At 41.7% G+C, this 22,621-nt stretch overlaps 2 protein-coding genes across 18 annotated transcripts in view; one reads left to right on the top strand and one right to left on the bottom strand.

The window, feature by feature from the left end:
• LOC132256221 (protein muscleblind) overlaps positions 1-22,621 on the top strand; it is a 153,312-nt gene that overhangs the window by 23,867 nt on the left and 106,824 nt on the right. For all 17 annotated transcript variants that reach the window (XR_009468210.1, XR_009468209.1, XM_059752504.1 and 14 more), the window contains one exon: positions 10,951-11,546. Coding sequence is in view for 15 of the 17 variants with exons in the window: in XM_059752504.1 (XP_059608487.1) it covers positions 11,358-11,546 (189 nt within the window). In the remaining 2 variants the exon portion in view is untranslated. The remainder of the gene's footprint in view (positions 1-10,950; positions 11,547-22,621) is intronic.
• The window catches only part of LOC132256219 (general transcription factor 3C polypeptide 3), a 135,742-nt gene that overhangs the window by 100,704 nt on the left and 12,417 nt on the right, over positions 1-22,621 (bottom strand). The window lies entirely within an intron of this gene.

Below are 22,621 nucleotides of genomic sequence, written 5' to 3'. Positions count from 1 at the left end.
CCGGTGAACCTTGAAGAACAATCCCAGCGTAATTCCTTTAGACAATTCCACGGCGATGAGTGTCGAAAATTCGTACATGGCGAAGTGGAGTTTAGATAAGGGAATGGCAGAATTGAACGCGACAAGGCATATTTGCCATTCGGCACATTGAATATGGTAATGGGCATAATGGAAAATTCACGGGTGAAGAAAATTAACTTGCTAATAGGTGAGACACATTTTGTCCGCGCTTCCTCGCACGGGCACACAAAACCATGTTCTTTTTTTTTCTGGGCTAGAGAAGTGTCGATGTTGGCATATTTTTCAACTTTCCTCCGCAAAAACCAATAATTGGTCATGGAATTTCGGTGTGGTGGTGAAACAGCCCCGAGGAGGGAACATTCCCACTCTCACCCTCGTGAAGGAGCGCCAACACAAGAGAGAATCTTCCCCGAGACTGTATGCCGAAAGTGTAGCAGATTGTCCAAATATCGCTTTGGCGCGCCAGATTACAAACTTTTTCTTGTTAGAATTTCCTCTCTCTCTCTTTCTCTCGCTTTATACCTACTAATATGGGGAAAGTTTTTCACCCTCGATGTGAATTTTCTTCATTTTCCCACTTCTGCTTCTCAGGAATTTCCCAGGCGTCTTCTCGAATGAGTGGATGATCTCAGGCAGTGATGTTGCTTCTTGTTTTAAATTAAAAGCTGAGCTTTTTGCTACTGTCTGTGCAGATGATTTTTTTTTTGGTAGATAGTTTGCCAAGTTGAAGACAGTGGCGGCTGTGTATTCAAATCATGTTAAGCTTGAGTGCTGATATTTGAAATTTCACATGAATATGACGCGCTATTATCAAACATTGACATTCTACGGATTCGATGACCGCTGCCGGGTTTCAAGGAGTTTCGCTAATGATTCTTCATGCACCAATTGAAAGCACACAGTTAAAACAGTCATGATGAATTCGCCCTCGATTCCTACCGAACAATCCATTATGTCCTGTGTGATTTTTTTTATGTGGAAATTCGCTAAAGTTCCTGATGGACAACAATAGATGTTCTCGAACAAATTTTGATGGATTGTGTCTGGGCTTTTCCACCGTCTATGGGTATTTGTGTAAGAAAATCCATTGTCTAACCTTTAAAATGCGTATGAGAGACTTCTTCTTATTCTAGACCCAATGCCTTGGGATTTTTAATGGTTTTTCCAGTGAAAATTCAAAGGAATAACTCTTTTAGGTTCCAAATAAGACGAAAAGGACCTCAAACGATGGAATTCTAATAGATTTTTCTGAAGGAATCTTGTAGAACTATGGAAATACTGTGGATACCGAATTGTGTTTTTGAAGTTATGAAGTTAGGCCTTGAAATCTAGCCTGAACAATTCGTTGAGAAAGTCCAAAATATCGATAATTACCAATTTTGCATTTGCCCTTTCCAGTTGTGGCGCCATCTTTTCGCTCAAGACACCCATTAATTTCCAAATGACTTTTGATTTCTATTTTCAGTCAGTGGTGCAAAACTACTTTTCTCCGTCCAAACATTTCTTTTAATAAACTGTAAAACCTATAAAGCATTTTGTGTGGCTCAGCGTGCGTTCTTTGTCCTCGTCTGAGATAATGTGAATGTGGCACGAAGGGAGCAAAGCTTGAGCCAGTTTTTTCCGAGGGAGGCGCCTTACAGTCACTATAATGTCTTTTATATGGAGAGAATTCTCCGTGGCGGTTTGAAAATTCACCCTCGCCAATGGGGGGCGCGCGGCGAGGGTCAGGGGATTTTCTTTGCTGTCTGATGGAAAAGACACAGTGGCGACGAGGCGCCTGCAAAAAGCCCCCGAGGGCGACCAAAAAACCCACCCCTTCGCGCGCCACTCAAATATCGATCAAACAACAAAGTTTATCGGTTAAATAAATTTTTGCTCGTCTTTCCTCACCATATTTTCCTTGCCTTTTCAGTTTGGATCTCTCTTTTTTCAGCCGCCCACCTCCCCCAAAAAAGGCACCCACTTTGCGGATATGTAGAGAAAATGCACATGAATATATGAAAAGTCGGCTGCAAGTGATATTGAGGTCATCTTTGGCCCGCGGAAAATTCAAAAATCACTTCCGATCGATGGTTTCGAGGGAAGCTGAGTTTGGTTTGATGGCTTATAGGCGAAATTTTGCTGTGGAATATTAATAATTTTAAAGTTTATTGGGGCGAATTGCCAGAATACAATGAGGAAATTATTAATAACTCAGACATGCCCGGCTTCGGGGGCAAGAAAGCAGAGGCGAAGAAATGGCAAAATTAACTCTTCCGGTGATTCTATGGACGTTAAGCTTTCTCTTGCATGGAATTCTTGGCTGTTTACAAGCAAAAGTGATTGTAAAATATTCTTACCCACAAATTACATAGTCTACATTTTCCGTGTACAGAGAAACTAATCAAATTCCTCCTCTGGCACAATGTTTAAACGTTGAAGAACCTCTGGAGCAGCTGAAACTGTGCTACTCTTTCGCAATTCTCTCTGTCTCGCCTTCATGGTTGGCTTTTCCACAACATCTTAGAGAAGATGATGATTTTGATTTTTGAAGTTGAATCTAAAATTAGAAAATCGCGCCTCGCCTACACTTATTCTCTTCTGCAGCCACACATCAAAACCACGTCACTCTCAAATGCCACTCTTTCAGCGGCTCTTCGAAAACTTTCCGCGCGTTCAGCTGAGAAGAAAAAGATCGAGTCAAATGGTTTGGGGATTAATTAAATGATTGCTCAATTGCACGTGGTTTTCTTGGAGCATAAAATGTTGTCACAGTTTCCGATGCTCAAGCATTTCTATCGGGTGATTTTCTATGATTTCGTGGGCAGGATTGTGACTCACTTTTCTCAAGAGACGTAACAAAAAAAGTGCACACAAATACATGGAAGAGAATCGCGCGCTTTACCCAATGACCTTAAGAATTATGCTAATGCGGCTCTATTTGGTTTTTATGTCGGCGGATTTTGCTTCTCGGCACTCAGATTGCTCACGCACACAAACTCATACCTTCCGGCCAAGAATGCCACCATCTCGACTTCCGGACGCATGGCGTCTGAAATATGATCCTGCACGATCAAATAACCCGAGGAAATCGTCTCAATTACTTCTCAGAACTGAAATTGGGGTGATTCCCCAAAAAAAAAACCCCTCGAAATCACCCCACGCGAGTGATATTTTTTCTCACCCTGTTAATCATGTGTGTGTATATCAGGAAAACACTCATCATTTGTATGCTAAATACAACATCCCAATGAACACATTGTGACCCTTTTGAGATAGATTATTGCTATATGGGTTGGATGATAATTGTGTCCCAACACGGGGTGTTTTTCGTGGGGGGTTGAGAGCTCCCCATTTGATTGTCGTTCACTTGGTGGTAAAAAAAACAGCAGAGTATGCAAATTGTAACGTGCGCGACACGCATAAAATAACCAAAATACCAGATGAGGAGAAAATGATTACAATCCAGCCACAATTTGCCAGCTGCCGAGGTGAATATTGTCTATTTTTCGCCAGGGGCTGCCTGACCACCCTCGCAAATATGTTTAAATGCCACACGACCACGGCAAAGGAGGAGGCTATATTATGCAGTTCCACGGATGCGAACAATGCTACTGCAGCACAATTGATATAGTTCATTATTTCTGGTGTTTGTTGTCACATTATGATTCTATAGTAATTTTTTAAAATGTTTTTTTTTACAGAATATTGCATGAATAAAGCGAATAGTGCAATTTGCTCTTTCTTCTACTTCTGAAATTTTCCTTATCCAACCTTCAAGCTTCTGTTTGTTTCTGTATTTCGAAGAAAAGCAATTCGAATTCTATTGCAACTTCATTTGTATGATATAAATTGACTTTTCTCCAATTTTCTCCTAAATCGGAATATATCGATTTTTGGCATAACTTCAAATATTGTGAATATGACGAATTTGTCTTTCTATTTTCCGAAGTGTGTATTCAAAACTAATTGGACATCCTTTATATGGCCATTTGCAGTCTCTCTCAGTGACCAGAAGTCAACAGATGGCGAAATTATGTGCCAAAATGCAATTTACAATCATTTCATGAGGGCGTATCGGTGATCGCGATAAGGAAATGAAATTACAGATAATCATTATGTTGCAAAGAGGGTTTGCTTTTTCCTCACCGGGGGAAAATTGTAAGAGGGCGATGAATGGAAAATCCAATGCTTTCCAGCTTTATGGATTGAACCTCACATGGATGTGTGTGTGTGTGTGTGCGTATCTATAACCCTTCTGGTCATCATCCCTCAGCACAAAACAATGCGGCAGTGAAACCCTTTCGCATCGTCTCCAAACGACTCAACCCCTGTCCATTGAACTCGTTGTCTTCCTCAATTCTCGGGGTGGGAAATTGATGTGAGTGAGATTGTTCGGAATATCATATCGTCAGTTGTACATTCGGAGTTCGGTAAACATCGACCAGAGAAGCCCCACACCATATTGCTCTGGTGCTCATTCAATTCGATTGCGAAACGTGTCGATCACCGAGCGCCGGCCGGACGCTTCCTGTTCTGACGTCACACGGTGCGGGTGGGGAAATCAGGGGGGGGTGGCTATGGTGGGCCGAGGGTGAGGCCTGAGTGATTGCCAGAGACTCGAAAATTCGCAAGATGTTTATTTTAATTTAAGAAAGTGACTCCACTTTTTGCACTCTCACCCTGCCAAGTTTTTCTCCGGGGAGTTTTACTCCGTCGCCGAATGTTTTCCTCAATGAATTGATTGCTGTACGACTTGTTGGTGACTTTTCTGCAGATGATGGAGGATGGGAATTGTTTATTTCAATTACACAGCACGTAATTTATGTAATGGTTGAATATTAAATTTTGCAATATGAATTTTCCTATATGGACACAGTTGTATAACTTTAACCCTTTGCGAGTGTCTACAGGCGGAATTATCTCTCAATTCAATTATCTGGGCTGCTTTTCACTGGCTGCAAAATTAATTTCAACCAGAGAAAATTCGATCTCGTGGAATTGAAGTGTTTTCTCAGTGAATTTTCATTCGCTTTGCTGTGGATAGATTCCTGCCAATTTGCTCTCTGTCTGGCCTGAATGAAAGAAAAACGTCTCGAGGCGATGCAAAATCTGGGTGGAAAAGAGGGAAGTTTCTGGTGCTGAGAAACCTCTCGAGGGGTTTGTCAAGGCAATTCGCGGTGGAATTGTGATTCGCTGTCTTGAGCATAAGAAGGGAAAGTATATGGAATAGAGAATCATAGTCGGGACCGTGAAGGAAGGGCTTCAGGAACCCTCCTTTCCATATGGAAAGGAGAGAAAAAACCCCACCCCAAATTGACTGGGAATTTATATAAGTGCGCACAATGAATAATTTATGCGGAGTATGAAAACTACGTCGTGTGTCCGATAATCAAAATAATACACAAAAGTTTGAATTTATGGGTGACAATAATATGGTGAATGGCATTTTGGCGGCTTCGTCGCTTGTCCATTTAATCCCCACAATATTGAATATTGCTGCCGGACATTTTGCCACTCCGTGCCTCAAGTACACTCAATGGGCTTCACTATTTCTGTCCTCGAGAGAAGCCCTTCCAATTGTGATTTCTCTCTCTCTCTGTTCGGAAATATACACACAACAAACACTGGGATGTCTTTAGTTAGCACAACAAAAGCTCGACAGGAGGAAAAAAAAAAATCACAGATTGAAAATAATTGTTATTAATTGAATCATTAGTTCATGCAAAAGCTTTTAGCTTTACATTCAGTATTTTCATTATCCAGCTCATTTCCTTCTATACAAAAGCCATGGAGAAGTTAGGGAAAAGTCACGACGAATTAATGAGTAAAAATAGAGAAATTATGCGTAAATTCTAATTGGAGTAATTGGGCTTTTCCTACACGTTTTTTTTCCACTCTCTTCTCTATTGGTCTCTTGGGAACTGAATTCCATTAAAAGCTCAACATGTGGAGCTTTTCAGCACTTTAAGGGCGCACACATTAGGTGAATGTACATTTTTATGGGTGGGAAAAAGTGTGATAAAAAGTGTAATATGTGTAAACAGAATTTCCGCGGTTTTAGAAGGAATTATCTGAGAGTGTGAGAGAGAGAGAGAGAGATAAAGAGCTGGAAAATGCTATAATATCTCGGTCTACAATATTGGCAATCATTAAAAATGCATTTGTGACCATGGAAGACGCCTCAGCATTTCGGAGAGATGGTCGTGACAAGCACAAAAGCCGCCGACGTTCATTTTAGTATGTCACTGGCAAAATTCATTCTCTCCTCGCCACCAAATACATTTACATTCTCCAGCATCTCGAGTGCCATTAAAATGCACAAACAAATGAATGAGATTCTCGTTTGCCATCCCCCCACATCAGCCTGTATCTCTGAGAGGCACCACTTTAAGTTGTTCCCTGTCTTCTCTGTCTCGCCAATGACAATTCCATGGGCGAACTTGAGCACAGAAAATTCCCTCAGACACACAGAGGCATAGTCTCTTGTGCGGCATCGAGTGAGAGATTGAGTCTTCAGGATGCACTCAGGGAAAGCTGGGGATGCGACAGAGCCTGGAAAGTTTGTGCACTTGTGAGCTTGTTGGCGGATTTGCTGGAGTACAGAAGCGATTGTATGGCAAAATGGTCTGAAAACCGCATCTACAACAATAAGTAAAGAATATGAGACGCTCGAAAACTTTCTAATAATTCCACATAGCTCAGCTTCTCTTGTTGTCTTATTATTCAACAGTCGTTTGACTGAGAGAATGCACTGTGTCAACAATTCTTTCTCACTCCATATAATTTCTGCGTTTGCAATGCAATAATGACAATTGCAATATATATTCCCTTGAGATGTGCACAAGAAACGGAAGAAATCCCCAAGGCATCAGTGCAATTTGCATTGGGACATTTTGCAAAAATGAAGTATTTTTTTTTTTTCGGAATGTATGGCGATGATAAAATGGCACGATGAATAGGCAGTCATTTTCCAAGCATCGCGCATTATTGCATTTTACGAGACACCGTGAAAATTTGTGTTTATTGGAAAAGGGGTGGCGGTGTGCAATATTTGTTCCATTTCCATCGTGTCGGCATGATTTAATCATCTCAGGGGAGTGTGGAGGTGGAAGGCGACAGAACTACCCTCACGAAAAATACCCTGGGAGACTCTAGACAGTTTGTGCTGAAAGATAGGAGCAGCCGAAAAGTCGCAAAGTCGACGAGAATTTATGGGATGCTCTCCCACTTGTATGAATTTTCCACTGACTCTGTCGGCCCAGCCAACAGAAACTTCCCCAACCTTATTTATACATGTATCCCCGAGATGGTGGAAATAAAAAATAATAACATTCCCAGGGAGTCTCGGGAAATTTGGATGAATTTGCTCAAGTGAAACAGAGAGAGAGAGAAATAGAGCGACCAGGGCGAATCAGGCAGAGGCTAACAATCGAACCAAGTTATTTAGTTTTGTGATTATTCAATTGATACTTTGCTAATCATTTCAATTAGAATTTGAATAGAATGAAATATTGAATATTTTTACCACACATTGCCGCCAGAGGGCAGCAGTTTAGAGGCAAGTAGAAGTTTCGATTGTACTTTTCAAATGCAAATTTGGCCCTGTGATCAGAGCGCTGCTTTTTTCCTACTATTAGGACATTGAATTCAGTTTGTGGTAAAAAAAAATCAATATTTAAATTGAGATTCCTCAAAAATCAACTAATGACTTTCCCCTTGTGCAGAGGTTAAGAACTGAATAGATATAGACATATCACAGCTCTTCAATCTCAATGGGAACCGTGGCAATAGTTTTTGTATCGTGAAAAACTTACAGTCTTAGTTAAGTGTTAAGGTGACAAAGAGAAAAGTGGAGCATTGTGAAGTGTCACTTCTTGAGCGCTTCCTTCAGAATGCCAATTAAATTGGGACAAATGAGATTTCCCTTTAAGTATTTAGGGATTGATTAAAGCGTAAGATTTCATACATAATATTATTAAAGGAATTCACCATCGAATTCCTGTAATTAATCAAATTAGGTATTGCGCGAAATTTTGTCTGTAAGAAATTTTGCAAGAGCGCCAAATGGGGTGGTTTTATGGTGAGTGACACACCCTTCTACTCCCGAAGAAATCTTCACCCCATTAATCGAAAATAGCCCCACCAATAAATTTAATCCAATGGAGACAGTTATGAGGCGAAATTTGATCACTCTCCCTCTTGTCACCCCCTGTGGAAGTTCGCCGCAGAATATTTCCTTCACTCTGATGGTTAGTTACATTATTAGTCTCCGAAGCCCAGTGTTTGTTTGTCAAACTCTGCAGAGTCATAAAAATAAATGAACCGATCGATTCGCCTCACTTTTTGCCGAAGTGGCCCCGGAAAAAGAAGCGCGTGCGAGGTTGGAAGGAGTGGGTGGATGAATTTGCCGCCCAATATTTATCAACTCACCATAAATTAGGAAAATATCCCCCTTGTGAGAGAGAGAAAGGACAAGGGCAAGTGGGGCGTGTGTGTGTGTGTGTGTGATCTCCAGACGAGGAATGAATGGCGGAGCGCCATAATTGAATCGGGAGTGGCATATTTGCATACGATTTTTACAGCCACACTCTCGCCTTTCTAGGTCACACACACAAGAAGTCATCTCGAATTTTATCGTGCATTCGCTTCTTCAATTGATTACATCATCAAATGTGACTAAATATGCCTTCTCGCGCCTCATCGCGAGCAACACTTGGAAGGCAAATTGAGCTGTGAGACAAACACAATGATAGAAAATATCAATTCACGGTCATATTCGTGGAATTATATCAATTTGACGCCTGTCACCCGGACAAATCGGGCGGAGGTTTATCAATCACACAATTGCAAGGCACAAGCCTACAGGCTTTTCTGGACGGTGGAGCTTTCGTGTGAACAGTCAGAAAGCGCACAGCGCGAAAGCTCTCAGACGTCCCCAAAGGGGAAATTGTGTGGTGTTGTGCGGACGGGTTGAATTTGGGGAGATTTGCTGAGTGGATTATTCAATTAAAATGTTGGAGAAGTTGCAAAACTTTCCATCACATAATGCGATATGGTTGAGGATTCTTGCAAGAATTCTCCTTCCTTGCAACACTCGCCTGGAAATCCCACGCAAATTTCCGTGGGGGATTATCCGCCATTGCGAACATGGCTTTAATGAGCGGATGGCTTTCCCTTGGGCTTCTCCCGAAACTCCAGTTGCTGAGCATTTCGTCGTCTTCTTTTTTTTTGTTGTTTCGTACGATAAAAGAACTGATTCAAGAAATCCATTAGTCACCGAGTGAAATTCATTTGAATAACGCGATAACACACGACGGAGTAGCTTCTTGTGCTCTGCGCAGTGCATTTTGGGGGCACTAGAAATAGATTTACGATCATGTTTTGGGGATTAAATGATGGCAGGTGGTCAATTCTCACAGCAAACTTCTCCTTGTCATACGGAGAAACAGCTCTGACGCCATCCTTTCGTTGGAGAAGATGGAAATACGGCGCGTGACATGCTTGAGAGTGTCAAAACAGGAATTCACTCTTATGCTCCGCCCCCTCGCAAGCTCCGCCCAGTTAAAAGAGTTCCTCAACAAATTTGGATGAAAAACTTGACTGTAAACCTCTAGAAAAAATTTTCTCTCTCTCTCTCTCTCTGTCTGCAAAGCGCTGATCGACAAATATTTACCAATAGCACGTGAGTTTGTGTTATTTTTCGTTTGCAGCTGTCCAACAATGTTAGAGGAAAGTTTCCTCTAAACCTTCTACTTTTTACAAGTTTGACTTAATCACAAATCTCAATGACATGCTTCGGCTCTTGACGCACTCTTGTTTTTGCATGTCGCGAAGAGTGTTAATGTGCGGGTTTTTTTCTTTCTCTCTCTCTATCGTGATCGTGATATGTTGATCGCATTTGTATGTATATTGTTGGCTTGATGGGCGAATATTGCAGAAAGAGCGCGCGATCAATTCTTTATGATGAATTAATAGGGGCATCAGTTGGCAAGAAATTCATATTTATATAATACTTTTGGCATCCATTGGTGGGAAGAGTGAGACGGTCTGAGTGTCGGAAATACATGCGAAGAGGGAAAATCTCGAATTTATAATTTTACCATCTGTTGCCATACATTGAAAATTTCTGCTCGAGAGTCGCACTGGATCACGAGATCAATGATCGTTTCAGCGAAAAACCTTTCTCGTGCTTCGCCTTTTTGCTACTCGCTTTATATATATATATATTCTATATATTTTGTGAATAAATAAATATGATGAAAATACCCGTGTGCGTGTGCCTGGCTTAGCAGAACCAAATGTAACAAACACATGAGGTAATGTGTATCACCTCAGACAGAAAGGAGAGAATTTCTTGCGCGACGGCAGAACAATTGAGCATTTCAAATGTGGTCGGATTTTGTTGCCTCGCCGGCGCTCTGTGGCAAAATTTCCAACATCAATGCCATCGCGCCCACACACTTATCGCACTGTTCTTATGTCTCTCGGACGGAAATCGCCTTAAGATACGCTCGCACACATGCAACACTGTTGCACGAAGAGATCGTATAACAAGCGACGCGGAGTCCACAGGCCGAAATTTGAGTTATTCCATTTACGGAGAACAATGGGACACACATCTGCAGAATTCAGAGATTATTTAGGTTGAGGATTGCGTCTTTGCTATCACGTGTGCTTTTGAAATTGATTCTGAGACTGCAAATGTCATTTGTATCCAAAGATTTAGGAGTTTTTTCGGTGGAACGGATCATCAAAGTCTCGGTTAAGAAACAACAAAGATATGAAAACTCTATTTAATCCTCATTAGTGCTGTTCTTATGATCTGCTGATGTTTAGCAGAGTTGCTGCGTTTTACATAGTTTCTTGATTAAGTGAAAAATCAGGGAAAACGCACATGTACTTTATATTGAGCTTAAACACTTCTTTCTTTTCTCTATCTTCTTTCAGACTAAATCCCTGAAGTGTGTAACCTGATCCTGGCTTTGCTGTAGAGCTTTTCGGCTGACGTGTGAGGGGAAGATCGCAAGGAGAGCACTGAGAAATCTGCTGTCAGAGAATAGCTTCTGCTTCGCCCGTGAGAAAAAGTGATCGCAAGCTGACGAGTCTTTGCTGTGAAGGAATCAACTCTAGTCCCAAATTTGCCATCAACTGACGGTGTTCATGAGAAGCTTCCCAACATCGATCGACTTGTGATACAGTGAGAAAGAGAGAGAGAGAGAGAAAGAGAGAAGCCAAGAGAGAGACTCCTGAAGACGCACACCGAGTAAAACTTTGAGGCTTTGTCCTGACATATATCTGTGAGTGTTTCGCGTGTGATTACCACAAGGAAGAGAGCACAAGAGCAAGTCGCAGAGATGGCCACAATGGTGAATATGAACAATCTGCTGAACGGCAAGGACTCACGCTGGCTCCAGCTGGAGGTCTGCCGTGAGTTTCAGCGCAACAAATGCTCACGCCCGGACACCGAGTGCAAGTTCGCCCACCCACCGGCAAATGTGGAGGTCCAGAATGGTCGAGTGACCGCATGTTACGACAGTATTAAGGTGCGTATCGTCTTCAGCATTGATCTTCACATTCACAGAGAGCGCGAAGGCGCGCTTGCCAAGGAGTGCGTCACACACTCAATTGGGCGCCACGATTAGACATTCTTCGTGCAATTAATTGATTGACACGAGTCGTGAACTTTGACGCGAAATTCCACTGATTAATTCAATGTCTTCAGTGGCAGTGACTGTGATTTTACACCGAAGCATGCGACCGCGAAGCTAATTTTGGTGTATGAAAATTCGATCTGATATTTGGGATAAATGCAGTGTGATTTCATGCTGAAACTTTATTCAACAGTAAATTAATACTGAAAGTTATACGGTATAGATTACATCTAGGGATAATTCTGTCTGATAGTTGATATGAAATCAACCAAATAATATGGAATTTGTTGGGTGAAATTCTATGAAATCTATAATGAATTTATTGGAAATGTTTTTAATAAAGCTCACTAATTAGTCAGATTTGCAATATTTTCCTCTTTGAAGTGATTTTATAATCCTTTGCAAAAGTGAAACTTGACAAAGGATTTTCTATCTAATTGGGGGATTAGATTGGGCGTTGAATAAGGTAGAGATTTATTGAAATTTCGATTTTTCCTCATTTAATGTAAAAATTTCACAATTATCCAAACAAAAACACAAGAAAAAAGTGTTTAAACAACAGAAATGGTGAAATCATGCATTCAAATTTACAGCCAAAAAATCAGTAAAACTTCCCACTTTCGTGTTTTGTTTTGTGGAACTTTCTCTAATGAAGCTATTTGCCAAAGCCGACGGCCAAAGAGGCTGATGCGTTGCACGCAATTCGGATAATTCCTACTTGCAACCGCCAACAACATAATAACACATCATTATGCAACAACATGAGATTTTCCGTGCAATTGTGCGCGCGCGCGAGCATCTTGAAGAGTGCGCGTGGCTCTTGGCGTCCCTGTTGTCTGTTTCTCTGTTGTTATTTTTTTTTATCTCTGTTTGGAGAGCGCTCGCGCGATTTTTTTTTAATTGATTTCCCATCGCGAGAATGCAGATTCTGAGCGAGGGTGGAAAACTCATTTTCAATGTTCGAAAAGGGGGAACAGAGAGGAAAGCTGAAGTTGGAGAGCAAACAATTTGGACATCATTTCAATTCATCACCATTCAATAAATGTCAGGGCAGAGCGCGGTCTTCCCAAGGGTGGGATTTGCATAATTGCGAGTGTGTGTGTGTGTGTGCGAGGAAAGTCTCTAGTGTGTTTCCCGTGCGAGGAAAAGAGGCCGTGGGTGGTGGGAAAAGTGTGTGATGGCGCATAATATTGAAATTAGCGTATATTGGAATTGATGCGTTTCTCATCGCTGTGAATTTTCCTGGGCATTTTCATTTTCCAAAGGAGGGTGCGCGTATATATATTTTGGAACAATGTTTGCGTGAAAAATGCCTCCAATAATTGACAATGAGGGAATTAATTTCCCTACGCTGAGGCGCTTAGAATGCGAGGTGAATAATAAAATGGGGCCGATTTTTGTAACTAATTAGTGGAGGATTGTTGTAGAAATTCCATGGCGTGTGGAAGGAGTGGAAAAAAGGCCACGGAATGTGAAACCTTTAATTTTCACCCGCAAATTCCTCTTCACTGCTAACATTTTGCCGGTAATTTAATCCAATTTCCCTTCCCCTCTGACTCCCATCAATTGGATTCTGGGCGGCCGCCCTCAATTAAACTATTTCACATTCATTTCATGTCTCAGGGCGCGCACTTCCCTCTGAATTTGTCATCAATCAAAGTGATGGTTTGAGTTTCAGCTGTATGTGGATGCTCTCAAATTGCCCTCCGGGCGCGCGCTGTAAAGTGGGACGCGCGATATCTGTCGTGGTGAAGATGCTTGCAGAGTTCATATAAAATGCTGTATAAGAACCACAAAAGTCTGCAAAAATCCGTACAGAACAGCATATCGAACAGCATCGCGCGCGCGAGTGGAAAAATCTCTGGCAAGAGACCTTTGGCTTAAGTGACTTCCTCGGGACAGCGAAGCTTTTCTGTGCAAACAAATTGAAAATGTTTAAATCTAATTTTCCACCCCGTCGAGCGTCATCAGCCGTCGAGGGGCGACCGGGGAAATTGGTCACCACCCGTATTTGACTGCAGAATCACCCACTGCAGGTAGCAAACATTTGGGGTGGCGCGCCCATCCATTTGTCTACACGTTCGCCCACATTTGCGACTGTGTTCAGCGATTGTTTTCTTAGGTGGATTTTCACAATGGAGTGTAATTAACTTTAAAGCGATTCCGCACGATTATTCAGAGGACGGTTTTAAACCTGTGATCATTTCTCCAGGAGAGAATTTTGGGGTGTAAAAGTGCTGTATTTATCAGATGGTAAAATTGTCCGCCATTTTGAACATTCCAAGAAAACGTTTTCCTCATTTACTTAGTCTCTATGGAATGGATCAGATCCATATTGCAGCATGATATAGCTGACATCGAGACTATTCCAATGAACCTACACTTAAGGCTCTGTATCCTTCCTGATCATAGATATGAAGGACAAAATTTTGAACAATAAAATTATTCTCATGCTAGGTTTTACCTCTAATTTCCCAGAGTCTTTTGAGTATCTATTAAATCAAATACCATCAGTCAAAGCTTTCACGGGAAATTTTCGGAGTATTTATCTCATAGTGAAAGCTCTCTGAAAGACGAGGGACTTTGCACTTAATCAAGAGTGAAGGGTGAATAAAATCCCGCGCAATGTTTCATCTTCCCGGAGTGGAAATCCACTGAAGAGAGTTCCGAAACCATTTCTCAAGTTGAATCTGACTGTGGAGAATGCCATCGCGGAACTGTCACTTTGGCAGCAAAGCTGGCGAAAAGGCATGTTGCATTCAATGTGAACGCTCGTGTGACTCTCGGGGGTGGCAGAAAGGGCAGTGAGAAGGACCCCCGCGATGGCACTGAGCAGTGAATTGTATGTGCAATTCGGGGATAATATTGTGAGTGGGAGAGAGAGAGAGAGAGAGAGAGAGGACGAATTGGGGAGGAAAAACATGACATATGCATCAAAAAATCCATCGGAAGAAAAGGGCGCCACGATGGAGAGCTTTTCCTCACTCCGCAGTCACCCACTTTTCCGGCACGAGACGTCGCGCACGCCAAGAGGTGAAGCGCCGCACAAATCTGCTGCTCATAAATAAGTATGCACACACACACACGTGGGCAAAAAAAGAGCCCGCGTTGTGGAAAATTGCACAATAACAGAATGGAGTGAGCGAGAAGTGAATTTTCCGAAGAGAAATTTTCCACCCATTCCGCCTCTTGCAACACTTTCAGCACACAATATTTGTTGGATTGTGTCGCATGTCGTGAAAGCATGCCTCCTCTCTCTTTTTTTTTACGCCCACCCAGTGCGCGCGCCCCTTTTTCGGCCTGCAACGTCAGCCGAGAAAATGGCTTATTTTCCGTATGGAAATAAGTCACAGTGATTCACGAAGGGATATTATTTTTCAAAATTATTCCACAACACTCGACACTCTGGCGAAACACGCAAAAATATGTTGTCGGTGGGCTTTTTTTTATATTGGTACCAAACTTGAATTTCCATTTATCACAAGGGGAAGTTTTTACTGCATTGCCCAGAGAGAGAGAAAGAGTCCATATAATTTTCCATGACAAAACAGAGGAAATCAAGTGAAGCTTTGAAAACTGCAAATTAAACTGTTCATGAGTTCATACATATTTTGGCAAAATCAACAAATTTACACCACTCAATGCATTTTGACCGTTTTCCACGAAACTTTCTCTATTGGGTTAGTGTGCTGTAGTTAACTATATTTTCCACACATTTTACCCTCAATGGTTGGAAACACAAAAACTTCATTTCAGCATAAGAGTAAAGTGTCCACTTTGAGGCTTGTCTAACCGATAAATTTTCATACAACACACAAAAGTGGGCCCTTGAAGAGCATACTTTGATGAGTGTGAATGTTGGTTGTGGAAAAAAGCTCTCGAGAAACTTGGCGATTATATGAAAGAAGGAGTTTTGAATAGTAAAATCTCAACAATCATATTAGCGATGTTGGTTTTTTTTTTTTTTTTTTGAAATTGCCAAACAAAAAACATTTTTTAGACTTGTGTGTGTGTTCTTTGAGAGTGTGAGCAATTTTAGCTCTCTCTGACAAGCTTTCTCACTAACTGTGTTGGGATATTTGAGAGCTTTTGCTCGCGCGAGCGTGGGTGTTTTGTATGATAAAATTGTCGATGTAGAGCAAATCGAGTGAACTGTGTCGCCTTGGCTGTCGGCCAAATTGTTGTCTCATAAATGCAAATGATGTTTTCTGACACAATTTGCCACCCCCTCGAGCTGGTCAATTTAATCTGAGCGCCTAAGGGTGTGGGCTTTTAATCTTATTTGCCATCCGGTGCACAAGAAACTCAGCGCCACACATTTCTTTTGTAATTCAATGCACGGCGGCATTTTTCTCGCCTGAGGAGATTTCTCAGGTGCCGCTTTTGGAGGGGGAGGGGGTTGGTTTTTATCACATTCCACGGCTGGGAAGCCGACCAATCTTCAAACAAGCGTGGGCAGAGCTGAGGGATTCCTTGGGATGTGAGGTGACAAAAGACGGTGAGGGTGTTTTATTTTTTTCTCCCTTCGTTTCACCTTCACCTGGAAAATGCCATTGACACGACGGAAATGTGAAAATGACACACAAGAGCAGGAATTTTTTCCCTGGACTCTTTCACAGTGCCAAATAGCGATGAAAAGGGTGAGATTTGAAGGGATTACCGTGATAAAAATTACATTTTAATGGGTCATCCTCTTTAAGATGGAAAAATTTGTCGGATCTTCTGCAAAATATTATTGCAGAATGACGAAATAAAAAGTAGATCGTCTAGAAAACATCTGGCAATCCTCTTAGTTTAGGCTTTTTCCCTAATGCCTTTGATAGCATTAGTTTCTCTGCAAATCAGAGAATTCTTTAATCATCCCTCATTTAAGCTTCCTGTTTTGGGGAATGAAAGTTGCTCATGAGGAAGAACAGGAAGGGTGAGAAGCTCTCCCTGGTATTTGAAGTTGTGAGTGAATAAATCAATGTCATGTTGAAGAATCAAGTGAATTTTGTCGAGTTTATGTTGAGTCGGTTAATTTATACTTCACCTTCTGCAACCCTCTGAAAAGTCACTTTCTCAAAAGCTGCCTCGAGAGCTTTAGAAGTGCACAAACCGGAGAAATGTGAGCATTTTAAAGTGCAATCATTTGAATTCTGCACTTTCAATTAGTGCAATTATATTTCTCAAGGGTTGCGAATATGTTCATGGATTTTGGTGATGTTGAGTGTGGAAAATTAAATGGGCATGACACTAACTTTTGCCATTTTCCAGCTGGTGAGCACAGATGCTGGAATATGTGGAGTGGCAAGAGTGACTGCAAAGCTCAGCATTGACTTCATGGGCCGAAATCGAGTCAATCAATATTGAGTGGTCAATTGGGAGAGCGACAAATGGACATGGCTAAAATTCAATATCAAAAGCATCTTTGGAGGATAGTCGAAAATTATATTAATTGACTTGATCTCGAGTGGGTAGAGAAATTTCTCCGATCTCTCACAGTGGTTGTAAAATGGGTGATGCTCAATCAAATTGGCAAAATTGGGTTAATGCGATGAACTAATTGGGCGACTCACCTTCTGCTCTTTGGACATGGCTTCCCTTCGAGACTGGGATTAATTTGACCTCTGAATTGGCTCGTAAATACCATTGAATGGCTGTTCTATTTTTACCCAACGCGCGCGCGAAGGCGTTCTGTAAAAGGCATCAAAGGGAAAGGGATTTTGAGGAAAATTTCAAAGGACAAACCATCAACCCGGTCGGTGTTGTTAATCCTCAAAAGTTCTCTCTCTCTCTCTCTCTTTCAGTCTTCGTGCAATAAATTGATATTATGTCGCAAAATCATTTCAGACCAACAGTGCTTAACAATTCTGAGAAAGTTGATGGCAAAACTTAATGAATGTGTTGATCAATTGAAAGAATAATAATGATATCTTTTGCAGAAATTCACATTAATATTATTCTATGGTTGTTTTCTTTCTTCTCTTCCTCTCTTTTCCAGGTAAGTGGCGGTGGTGGAAAACAGAGAAGTGGGCGCGTGCTTTCGGGAGAAATTAGTGAGTAATTGAGGGAGTTTCTTTTCAATTGATCATTATAGTGTATGGAGGAAAAAAAAAACAGGATGGGATCCAATTAAATTTCCTCTCTATCTCGTTTATTCTCTCCCTCTCTCTCACACACTCTTGAATTTTATCAAAGTTTGCACAAGTGGAAAAACTTTTGCCATTTCGTCAATCCTCATTGGTGGATATTTTTCCCTTCCATCCCTCCTGAGAAAGTGAGTGAGATTGGGTATTTTGAGAAATTGCAAGAGTGTAGGAAAATTTATCATCCATTCTTATTCTTATCACGTATTCGTGTTTTATTTGGCGAGCACACATACTCAAAATCTTCATGAAAATCATGGTGCAGAGGAGCTCAGAGAGCGATTTTTCCGACCTTCGTTGCTTCTGCTTCTTAAATACAGCTGAATGTTGCCCCTTTTTCTCCCCCTTTTCCCATCCCACACCCTTCGCCATAGCCATAGAGTTGGGAAGATGCTGAGGATGGATAAGAGCACACCTTCTCATTATCTGACGAGGGCTTTTTTATCAGGATAATTTTTACCTCCTGTCTCACCATAGTTTGACCGAGCAATTCTCCGTGATTATCTTCATGTTGAGGGATGATCCCCAATTGTTTGTTTATTTACTTCGTGGGCCAATCATTTCCGAGGACAGACAGAGGATGGAAATGAAATTAACTTTCTTATTTCCCTCCCCCACCGAAAAACCTTGAGCAGCAGAAGTTGTGCTTGGGTGAGATGAAAAATTATTTGGCGAGCGCTTCCATCGGCTTCCCAGCGTACGCTGATTAGTGGAGGACAATGTCTGTCTGCGTGCTTCATCACAATTAACTTTTTCACCTTTTGCCAGAGGAAATTTTGGCGGAAAGTTTGACAGTTGAAATAAATCTGGAGGTGTTAATAAGGGTGAAAAAGATAAATTGTTTTCCTTGAGAATTTATGTATGTATTAAACAAAAAAAAAATTATATATGGAAATCAAAATTCCAAGCTTAAAATAACCAGATCGCAATGTTGAATCTCTGTAACTTTCAATATGACATCATGCTCAATTAAAAGTGTGGGGGATTCCGTGGGACAACATTAGAGTGTGTAAAAGTTCTGGAGCACTCTTCATCTTCTCACTTCTTCCCGCTTAAGGAGCCATAAAGAGCGGAGAAAGCCAAATAAGCTTACGAATTTCCGTGGGAAAGCACCTTCTCTCGGGGCCATGAGAAAGAGCAGACGAAGCATGTTGGGAGGGAAAATTCAATTGCAGACTCAAGCAATTCTCTTTCCCAAAAGCCCTCATCGATGCATGATTTCCAAGAAAATCCTGCCAACTAATCACTCCTTGGCATCAAGGTGGGAAAATTGAGTGAATCCCTGGGCAAAGTTGTGACACAGCGACAAGTTTGGCGCCGATGCGGAAATTGGTGGATCCGAGAGAGGAAGAGCTTCTGTGAAGATTGCACGACTTCCTTGGGCTCTCTATGTATAGATAGAGGGGTTGGGCTGCGGGGTGGCGAGAGACTGTGGCTATTATCTGGCAGAAGGGCCGTCCCAGATCGTGACACACATGGTCGGTCCATTAAAATATTATTTAGCAATATAAATAATCAAGAGATAATCTTATGACCATCATACAGTGGATAATGTCCTCACTCGGGCACTTTTGCCCACAAAATCGACTATTAATTGACTTTCTCGCCCACTCCCCGACTTGACACTGTCATCCACGTAAATTCCAGGGTGACATGAGACCAAGAGTTGACCATTTAGTGGGTGGTGAGTGATGGAATTATAATCACAACTGCAAACTTTGTATCTGACCCGGTTTTGGGGATGGTCAATCCATCCCCACTTTGCACCACACTCTCATGGCTCGTGCAAATAGCATGGAAAATCATTTTATTACATTCTCAGGGTGTAAAGCAATATCCACATCATCCAGATTGATAGTGAGCTTTACCTGCAGAGCTTTGATTTTTCGCAAAATGTCATGCAAATTCCTGATTAGTGAAATTCCTGCTGACATCAATTTCAGATAATGCTATTTAGATATGATTTTCAGTTGCGAGAAACACTAAAAGGGTCCGGAAATCGACTTGAGCGTATATTGTGACAGTCTTGATTCCTGTTCACGTGTCTGTTTTGTGTCCCATGAATACGTGAAGCTTCTAGAGAACATTTTAGGAAAGAATTAACAATGGGAATATTTTCAAATTGACGTTATAATGAAAAAAAAAATTGTTTTTCAACTGCATTTAATTTATTAAAATATTCAGATAATTGATCTGTAATATTTTACACAGAAATGATTTTTAAAATAATCTGCAATTACAATAATCATCATAAAGCTCATTATGAATTATCAGTGCATTGAATATGAAATGTGCATTTTCGTCACTCACAATTTAGCAGTTACAAAGCGAAGGGCTCTCTGTGTGTGCATAAATTTGCTTGCGATGCGATCTTTATGAGGACTATTGAGGCAATTGAGTGTGTTTGGGAGAACCTATTCTTCCGTGAAGACCATTCTTTGGGCTTTGGTGTGCCAATTTCGCGTGATGTCCTTCAGTATCATCATGAAATAGAGTGTGAAAATAAATGTGGATGATATGGTTGAGAATGTGTGCTAATTAATGGCAAAGGTGAGGCACGATGATGTCCAAGCGCGTGAACTTTGCGCGGGCCAAACTTTCACTGCACTCACACCATTGGAGTGAATGTTTGCAGTGGATCGATTTCACGATGGGGTGAATTCGCGCCACTTTTGCCATCAATGGGCGGCACATGAATCGATAGTGTGTGCGCCTCTTTGGCGCTGTATTGAGAGAAATGACGCTAAAATTAGACACTGAGGGTAATTTATGGATTGAATGTGGCGCCACAGCTTGTTAGACTGACTCTCAACCCCCGAAGGAAATGACTTTCAATATAAAGATTCCTAAATTGACGGTGAAATCGGCACGCGAGACTCTCCTGTCCTGACTGGGGGGGATCGATACACAGACTGTATTGGGGTGAAGGAGCTCTTCTGCATCGCACCTTCTTATGCACTCTTTTTCGCCACTCCAAGTGGCAAACGAATTCGATTAATGAGACGCCCTGTTTCGACGATTGTTCACAGTCCTTTTTCCTATTAGCACTCTGCGAAGTGTGAGAGGTGTAATTTGCTAAAATAGCAAATCAACATTCGTCTGTTTGCAGTGTGAAAGGTGTCTTTGCAGGTGTTAAGTGCGGGTGTGAGTGCTGAAATGAAATTCCCCATATTGTGGCAACATCATCCATCTATTTATTCATCCATCCATCCATTTAGTGAACCTTCACACGCCTCTCTGTCGCTTTCCGTCCCCCCTTCTCAGAAAATGGGGTCTTCCGGTGATGGTTTGGGTGGTTTCAGTGTCACTTTTCCTACAGTGCGAGCGAGAGAGTCAGAGAAAGAGAGGTGAAAAATTCCCCATCAATTTGACGGGAAACAAGATGATTGCACGTGGGAGAAAATCACAGAGTCTCCAGAGTGAAATTTCATATTTCTCCTCTCCCTTTCACTTCTTTTTTTTTCCCTAGCAAATCGTACAAAATTCCACAATGATTTTCCCTTGTTCTCTGGGGGATTTTTTCCCCATGTGGGTTTGTGTGTCAGAGAAGGGGTGAAAAGTGGGTCAGAAGTATAATTTTCTAGAGTCTATCAAACTAGAAAAAAAGAAGAACTCTAGAAAATCTTCATGAAGTCTCTTTGAGAATATAAAAGACTAACTTTTGCTCATGTAAGAAAAGCTGCAGAAGAAAAGCTCCATCATCACTCGCGCGGTGACACAAATTGCCCGTCTCTGACGTGGCCAGAGGCACAATTTTCACGGTATGAGTGAAGAAAAGTATCACATCGAAAAATCACCCCAATTAATATCCAACAATGAAAATAAAATCTGCGCCCATCAACTCATTGTGGGGTGGCTTTTTCTGGGTGACGAAAAAAAAAGAGACATTTGGTGGAAAGTTGTGACAGAATTGCCGCCTTCATCATTTATCCATGGCGAAAATTCACCCCTCGAGCGTCTTCAAAAGCTCCCCCAGAAGCACACTCGGCATTATGTATGGCGATATGATGAAAAGCTGACATTTCCCTTCCATTAATTTTTTCCGGTGCCATTTAATTGTTGGTTTTCGGGGGTGGGTGGGGAGTGTGGGGTTGGGCGAAGAGAGTGAATTCGGGTGACGCGCGATTGCAAGATTTTCCGGGGGTGCCCGCGTGGAAATGCTAATTTCAGCCAACCCAAAATGGATGTGAGAATCATGTCATCGTTGGTGAATTAAGTTCTTTTTGTGACTTTCACCCACATTTGGCGTTATGGAGTGGTTTCATGCGTGGTATTTTCCGTCAAAATGCCAGAAAGGGGAGGGTTTTCTCTTTGCTACACACAAAATCAAGTGCGCACGGTGTGTATTACTGAATCTACAGTTAGGTAGATGGCGTTATTTCTCGTGTAAGCACGAAATATCTCCTAATTTCTTCCGGGTGGGAAAGAAAGGGGTGAACAGAGACATCCAACTGTGCGCTTACAGTCAGCCATCATCATCAACATCTCAGGGAGCTTTTCCCCGGTGGGAAAGTGTTGTGAAAAGCACCCCTATTCTGTCGACATGTCTTTTATCACTCCATCATGATATGCTTTTTCCATCCACTGTCTCAAATTTCACCTCGCCCCCCCCCCGACAATCACACTGAGAACATAGAGCATCGAAAGCATGTGGATTTGTGATTTATGGAAATTTATCGAATTTTCCACCGCCTGCGAGAAGAGCCCCGGAAGACAACCAAAACATGGAATGATGATGGAGGGCGAGATAGTGTGTGTTTTATACTTGAAAGGATTTTGCGATGGGATTTTTCAAACATCCAGCGCAACATTTTGCAGAATTAGGGAAATTCCACATGC

Source organism: Phlebotomus argentipes, unplaced genomic scaffold (assembly GCF_947086385.1).
Source record: "Phlebotomus argentipes unplaced genomic scaffold, Phlebotomus argentipes genome assembly contig_5, whole genome shotgun sequence".
Taxonomy (NCBI): Eukaryota; Metazoa; Arthropoda; class Insecta; order Diptera; family Psychodidae; genus Phlebotomus; species Phlebotomus argentipes.
The sequence above is the reverse complement of the archived record's forward strand: the minus strand, read 5'-3'. Positions and strand labels throughout refer to the sequence as shown.